Genomic DNA, 7,786 nt, shown 5'->3' with positions numbered 1-7,786 from the left:
AAGATATTGATGATCCGGTTGTGTCTTGAAATGTAATTGTAACAAAATGTGAAATTGTATCATATGGATTTCAAAGAGGGCACGACTTGCTAACCTGAGGAAACATAAAATGGAGCAATGAATTTGATTCAACAATTTGGAGTCTAGCTTTGCTGATCAACTTCATGCTCCGTCTAACATGCGTAATCTCCTTTCCAGAGGTCCGCAAGTCTTCCCTGTGATTCAAGATTTTTCCAGTCGTTTAGTTCCGTTTCAGTCAGATTCTTTATGCAAAATTATAAAATATGTTTTCAATGATTTCTAAAAAGCAGGTTATGTGGCAGACTCTCTGATGATGACAGGTAGACTGTTCCAGATGCAAGGAGCTGTGTAAGAGAATGTTATTAATGACACATTTTTCAACAACCTTCGAGGTATATATATGGGATTTGTTCAATTAGTAGATAATTAAATCTGGTCAACCAGAAAAACTCACTTTTGGTCAGATGGAATCACCGACGTTTCGGCCAAAACCTTTGGCCTTCAGCTGGGTGGATGATTTAAGGTCATCCGAGGTCAATCGATGAGGAAGTTGCTTGATGACCCGATCCCAACCATGTGACAGATTCACTCTAACACTCCCGCTCCTATTGAGTGACGGTTGTTCGGCTCGTACCCACACTGCTTCTTTGACTCCCCGTTCAAACCAACGGGGTTCACGGTCCAAAATAACAACGTCGTCAATGTCAAAACTGTGACCACTGCCCTCAAGGTGTTGGGACATGCGACTCTGCAGTGGTTGGCCGGTTTCACCAATGTAATGTTCTTGGCACACCTGATCTTCAGCGCACTTGTCCAGTGGTCAAAGGCTAAAGGTTTTGGCCGAAACGTCGGTGATTCCATCTGACCAAAAGTGAGTTTTTCTGGTTGACCAGATTTAATTATCTACTAATTGATCAAATCCCAGATGACTGAAAGTATACACAGTGTTATATGGGATGTTCAGGTCTATAGTTCTTTAATTCATCAGCTTTGAGAGACCCTTTCTTAATTATGGGTGAAATAATTGCATGTTTCAATGGGTCAGAAAAGGTACCAGTACTTAATGACTTGTTGACAATATCAGTTATTACAGGTATGAAACATTAACATTTTGCTTTTACAAGCTAGGTAATTTGGTCCATATGAAGCTAGGCCTATATGTGATGCGATCAAGCAAAATCAGTGGGAACTCGGAAATATCAAATTTTGAGTTTCTGATAGGATAATAAAAAGCATTTTCCATACTCGATTTTGCAGAAAACCCCATTGAAATTGAACAACTAGTTCCAAAGATATGAACGATTAAAGAGTTTCCAAAACAATAGGAATCAAAAGGAAATAGTTCCTTTGTTTGGCTATACCTCAAAATCAATATTTCCGAGTTCCGACTGATTTTGCTCGATCGCATCACATATGAGGGGAGTCAAAATTGTGAGAAGTTGATTATATTCTCAACTCTCCTGGTAGATATAAAAGCAGTCTCGAAACAGACAACCCTATTCTAAGGACTGATATTATTGCATACAGGTTCCTCTCACAGACTGGATGGAAACTGTTCACAGAAGAAAGGAGTGAATCGTGAAATTTGATATTGTCATCATTGCAAGGATTGTGTATGCAAAGGATAGGCCAGTTGTCTCCAAGTCTACAGTGGACTTTGTGGGACAAAAGCGTGAAAAATACTTCAGAGAGTCACACTGTGTATACTTTCAGTCATCTGGGATTTGATCAATTAGTGGATAATTAAATCTGGTCGACCAGAAAAACTCACTTTTTGGTCAGATGGAATCACCGACGTTTCGGCCAAAACCTTTGGCCTTCAGCTGGGTGGATGATTTCATTGATGATCATTACTGCCACTGAATCGGCGATTCGCAATGCTCGTTTGGGACCAGCTAATGCTGAAGAACTGAGATCGCGGGTAAGTGCTAGTGTCATCAGCGCTAACCCCCCCAGCATAACTTGTCTAAAGCTGAATTTACTGCGTTGGAAAGTCTTAAAAAGAACAAAGACATTACTATCCTTCCAGCTGATAAGGGACGGTGCACAGTGGTGTTGAATTCGACAGACTACGACAAGAAAGCCAAAGAGTTGTTAGGGGATACAAAGACTTACACCCCCCTCAATAAAGACCCCACGAGTGGTATTAAACGCAAGATCGCGGCTAAGTTGAATCAATTCTTGGAGAAAGACAGGTTATTGACATCAAATTGAAACATCAATTATACCCCACGTCTGAAACTATACCTACCTTCTATGGACTTCCGAAGGTTCATAAGGCCAGTGTACCTTTACGTCGTATCGTCAGCAGCATAGGATCGGTCACTTACAACATTGCCAAGTACCTCGCTAATATCATAGGCCCTTTGGTTGGCAAATCGAAACATCATATTTGGAATTCAAAGGACTTCGCGGAGAAAATTCAGGGTATTGTGTTGGACGCGGACGAGACGATTACATCCTTCGACGTCACTGCCTTGTTCACGAGCATCCCTCCAGCAGACACGGTACTCGCGGTTCGGGACGTTTTGAAGGAGGATAAGACTTTGTCAGAACGCACAGACTTGTCGCCAGATCAGATTTGTGAATTGTTGAGCCTATGTTTGGACAATACTTACTTCAGCTATGGCAATAACTTTTACCAACAATGTCATGGTTGTTCGATGGGCTCCCCTGTGTCTCCGATTATTTCCAACCTGTACATGGAGCGATTTGAACTGTGTGCCTTGTCGTCTTACCCCGGATCTCCACCTTCCAAATGGTATCGTTATGTTGACGATACTTGGGTTATAGTCAAGTTTTCGGAGCTCGACAAGTTCTTTGCGCATATTAACCAAGTGGATAATAACATCAAATTCACCCAAGAAGGTCTGACGGACAATAAACTTCCTTTTTTGGATTGCTTGGTTACTGTCAACCAAGATCGCACTCTCTCAGTATCAGTATTTCGCAAACCAACACATACAGATCAATATTTGCAGTTCAGCTCTAATCATCCATTGGTCCAGAAACTCGGTGTAGTGAACACTCTTTATCACAGGGCCGGCACCATCATCACAAAGGACTCTGATAAGATCAATGAGCACCAACACTTGCGCCACTCCTTGAAAACGTGTGGTTACAAAGACTGGGCAATTGACAAGGCCCTAAATCGTGGTGAGAAAGACGCTAAACCAGCCAGCGAACCCACCGTGTCTCCTGGTACCAAGACTTTTGTCACCATCCCCTACCATGGGGATGTTTCAGAGAAATTAAAGAGGATCTACCGCGATCACGGCATCACTACACACTTCAAGCCAACCAATACCCTGCGGCAGTCGCTAGTACACCCAAAGGACAAACAGCCCAAGGGCCGTTTAAGTGGTGTAGTGTATTGTGTCCAGTGCGCTGAAGATCAGGTGTGCCAAGAACATTACATTGGTGAAACCGGCCAACCACTGCAGAGTCGCATGTCCCAACATAGACGCGCCAGTTCAAGTGGCAACGATTCCGCTGTCTACAAACACCTTAAGGGCAGTGGTCACAGTTTTGACATTGACGACGTTGTCATTTTGGACCGTGAACCCCGTTGGTTTGAACGGGGAGTCAAAGAAGCAGTGTGGGTACGAGCCGAACAACCGTCACTCAATAGGAGCGGGGGCGTTAGAGTGAATCTGTCACATGGTTGGGATCGGGTCATCAAGCAACTTCCTCATCGATTGACCTCGGATGACCCTAAATCATCCACCCAGCTGAAGGCCATAGGTTTTGGCCGAAACGTCGGTGATTCCATCTGACCAAAAAGTGAGTTTTTCTGGTCGACCAGATTTAATTATCCACTAACTTCAGAGAGTCGTCTGGAACTTAACAATTGAAATTAATCAACTACAACAAATAACACCTGCACTCTTTATAAACCAAATTGTAAATATTGCTCAATGTTGAGTAAAAAGGAAACAGAGAAACAAAAAAGAGTCAATTGATTAAATTTTTAGTACAATTTAATCAACTCTAATTTCTATTCACTCTTTTTCTGCTTTGTTCCCTTTTTACTAAACATTGAGAAATTTTGTATTTGCAGTGTGTGTATAAATGGGTCTAAGCAGTTCATTGCACAAAAATAGGTGACTATGCTGAAGTCGAATTTGTTAGATAGTGCAATCGGCTTTAGGAGTACCGCATACACCGTGTTTACACTTAACCAATGTAATAACATCTACTTGTACAATGAAGTATTTCAGCCTTCTGTGTGTTTTATTTATTTGCATTGTTGGAATATCAGGTGAGATTAAAATAAATATCAACTCGTAGAAAACTACTTTACAAGTATTTCTGTCATTTGAATTCATTTACATATTAACTTGAAATATGATAGGCTGAATTAGTTCGGTGATCCTTGATTTGATTGTAGATCCTAGAGATTAGCTGAGATTAGAATTCGGACATTCGGATTGAAATTCGGACATTTAGATTGCGTTTTTCTGACCGAACAAACCTGACATGCGAGGATTAACATACTGACATCATAGATTACATTCATTCGGCAAATCTTGTATTATTAAAGAGATTGTTTGCACTATAGAAGTCAGTACATTACTGTTTTGTTATGATTTGGCTGATACGTGATTTAACACATGTGCGTGTGATTATTTCAACGTAAAGAACAATCTCGAAACTGAAAAGGACTATATATTTAAGTCAAAAACCTCAATTTGGTGACCACTCTCTGGCTAGTAAGGTTTGACGATTGATTCGACTTCTATGGACCATTTAGAAAAATAGCCTCCATGTCCCTCGCGAAAATCCCGGCATTTTTCGCTAGAGGCCAAAATCCAAAATGGCCTTCGCCACCATTTTGAAAATCTAAGTCTTGAACCAGAGCACCTATAATCATGCACAAAGACACTTTTTCGGATATGTCAAGTACAAGGATTCCGATTCTGTCATTAGTTTGACATTACGACATCATTTTTATCCAGAAATCCAAGATGGTGGCCGGCATCTTGAAAAATTTAGTTTTGAACCAGAGGACCTATAATCGTGTACAAAGACACTTTTTTGGACAAGTTGACCACAAGGACTTCAAATTTGACATTACTTTGACATTACAACCTCATTTTTACCCAGAAATCCAAGGTGGTGGCCGCCGGCGCCATCTTGAAAAAATAAGTTTTGAACCAGAGTACCTAAAATCGTGTACAAAGCCACTTTTCCCGGTAAGTCGACCACAAGAAATCCGAATCTGACATTAATTTCATGTTATAACATAATTTTTGCCCAGAAATCCAAGATGGCCCCCATTTGGAAGAGCGTAAATGTGATTTTTGAATGAGAGCAGAAGCATACGTGTGTCATTTCCGCCTTATCTGGAGTTCGTGTCCCTTATATGGGGTTTAAACTACCTTATCTTGGGTTTACATCCCCTATCTAGGGATAAGGCGCCTTATCTGTAGTTTAGACGGCCTTATCCTGGGTTTACGTTCCTTACCTGTGGCTAAGATGCCTTAACCGTAGCATATTGCAGTCTATACAGATATAAGGCATCTAAACCCCAGATAATGCGCCGTAATCCCAGATAAGGGACGTAGCCCCCCGATAAAGCAGTCCAAACCCCAAATAAGGCGCCTTAACCCTAAATAAGGACCATAAACCCCAGATAAGGCATCTAAACCCTACATAAGGTGCCTTAACTCTAGATAAGGGTCGTTAACCCCAGATAAGGGTCGTAAACCTCAGATAAGGCATGAACCCAAGATAAGGCGCCTTAACCCCAGATACTGTTACTGTCTTTCTGTACGGGTGCGAGTCATGGGTAATTACCAAGGACATGGAAAACAAGATCAATGCATTTGCAACATCTTGCTATAGTCATGTTAAACATCAAGCGTGTGGATCGGATTCCAAATGAAACCATCTACAACCTGACCAACATCTAGGGATAAGGCGCCTTATCTGTGGTTTAGACGGCCTTATCCTGGGTTTACATTCCTTACCTATGGCATAATGCCTAATGCCATAATGGCTAAGATGCCTTAACCTTAGCATATCGCAGTCTAAACCCAGATAAGGCATCTAAACCCCAGATAATGCGCCGTAACCCCCGATAAGGGACGTAGACCGCCGATAAAGCAGTCCAAACCCCAGATAAGGCGCCTTAACCCCAAATAAGGAACATAAACCCCAGATAAGGCATCTAAACCCCACATAAGATCTTAACTCTAGATAAGGGTCGTTAACCCCAGATAAGTGTCTTATAAAGGTAGGCATTGTTGCTGAGCAGTTACCGGGAAGCAGAGAATAACCTTTGCCAAATTCTGGACACCAAGTATGTCCTCCATGCAGTGAGGTTTATATCCTCGTGCTGTATGGATGCTTTTTGGATTTCTCGTTGGGTGCTTCCTCAACCTCCGAAATGGGGCTGACTCCCCCGTTCTGCATACATGTCGCGAAAAGTTATAATGCGAATAAACGGACTGACCAAACGAGAACGACCAAATGAGCTCCCCGTACACGACTACCGAATACGAATATGAACATCTGGCTAACAAATATCAGAGGCTTGAGAACTAACAAAGGACAACTGAAAGCGAGGATCAGGAATACTCCATCAGACTCTAAACCGGACATTATTTTCATTGATGAATCCAAGCTGGATTCTTCAGTGCCTGATGATAGTAACTTCATCTCACTAAATGGCTACTCCTGTATGCGAAGAGACAGAACTGATGACAGTGGTTGGGCTGCCTGATATACCATCGAAATGGTCTCCCTATAGTCAGGGAAACCCACCTAAGGGACTGCTCTATAATCCGACGCTTCTATAATCCGAAGGTTCTTTAGTCCGAAGGTTCGCTAGTCCGAACATGTGATCATACCATTCGCTAGTCCGAATTTTAAAAGAGGTTCTCTAGTCCGAAAAAAAATAAAAAGAGGTTCTTTATTCCGACGTTTCTTTATTTCGAAGGTTCTATAGTCCGAATTTTAAAAAAGGTTCTCTAATCCGAATATTAAAAGAGGTTCTTTAATCCGAATTTTGAAAACGGTTCTCTATTCCGAATATGAAAATAGGCTCTATAGTCCGAATTTTAAAAAGGGTTCTGTTGTCCGACATTGCAAAAGGGTTCTATAGTCCGAAACGGATACCGTGTTCTTTAGTCCGAATCAGTAAAAAGGCTCTATAGTCCGAATTTTTATAACATTAACATTTACTGCGATCTCTAGCTAGATAATAGCAGAGTATATGGTAAACGGCATGACGCTACTTTTAGCCCCCCCTCATCAAAAACAAATCCTGCGTACGCGCCTGATATCCCCAACTTACTGTAAACAAAGATCCTAAAAATACGATATTTGCTCCAAAAATGTTGACATATTTTTACACCATCAGAAACGAAAAGAAAAATAATGAATGGAACGAAAATATAAAGAAACCTGAAGAATTACAAAAAAACAAAACAAATGGAACAACTGAATAAAGACTAAAAGGAAGTCCAAATGAAAGAACAATGAATACAAAGATAATGAACAAAATAATGAACATTACAGAAAGAACAAGGAGAAGAAAGAAAGAATGTAATAAAGAAAAAAAACGAAAAAAAATTGAATATAGTACAAACGAAAATGAGAAAGGGATTTTAAGAAAGCTAATGAAAAAAATATCGAACGAAATCAAGAATGAACAAATAAATGAAAGAAGTAGGGTAAAAAAGGGGATTCTGGGACACCCTTGTATTTTCCCTGTAAAAATAAAAAAAAACCTCTTAACACAAAAAATACACACAAAACT

At 40.7% G+C, this 7,786-nt stretch overlaps 1 protein-coding gene across 1 annotated transcript; it reads left to right on the top strand.

The window, feature by feature from the left end:
* The first annotated feature begins 1,864 nt into the window (after positions 1-1,864).
* LOC140159755 (uncharacterized) lies at positions 1,865-4,429 on the top strand. The gene is made up of 3 exons (XM_072183210.1): positions 1,865-1,942; positions 2,292-3,419; positions 4,412-4,429. The coding sequence occupies exons 1-3, from the start codon at positions 1,865-1,867 to the stop codon at positions 4,427-4,429; spliced, it is 1,224 nt and encodes a 407-aa protein (XP_072039311.1).
* Positions 4,430-7,786: the final 3,357 nt, after the last annotated feature.

The sequence above is a fragment of the Amphiura filiformis genome, chromosome 1 (genome assembly GCF_039555335.1).
Source record: "Amphiura filiformis chromosome 1, Afil_fr2py, whole genome shotgun sequence".
Taxonomy (NCBI): Eukaryota; Metazoa; Echinodermata; class Ophiuroidea; order Amphilepidida; family Amphiuridae; genus Amphiura; species Amphiura filiformis.
This window is presented reverse-complemented; position numbering and strand designations above follow the sequence as displayed.

Bases quoted from the DNA above. Each gene is read 5' to 3' on its own strand.
- LOC140159755 (XM_072183210.1), top strand. From the start codon at position 1,865: ATGATCATTACTGCCACTGAATCGGCGATTCGCAATGCTCGTTTGGGA. The intron at 1,943-2,291 runs GTAAGTGCTAGT...GGACTTCCGAAG, and splicing joins CTGAAGAACTGAGATCGCGG to GTTCATAAGGCCAGTGTACC.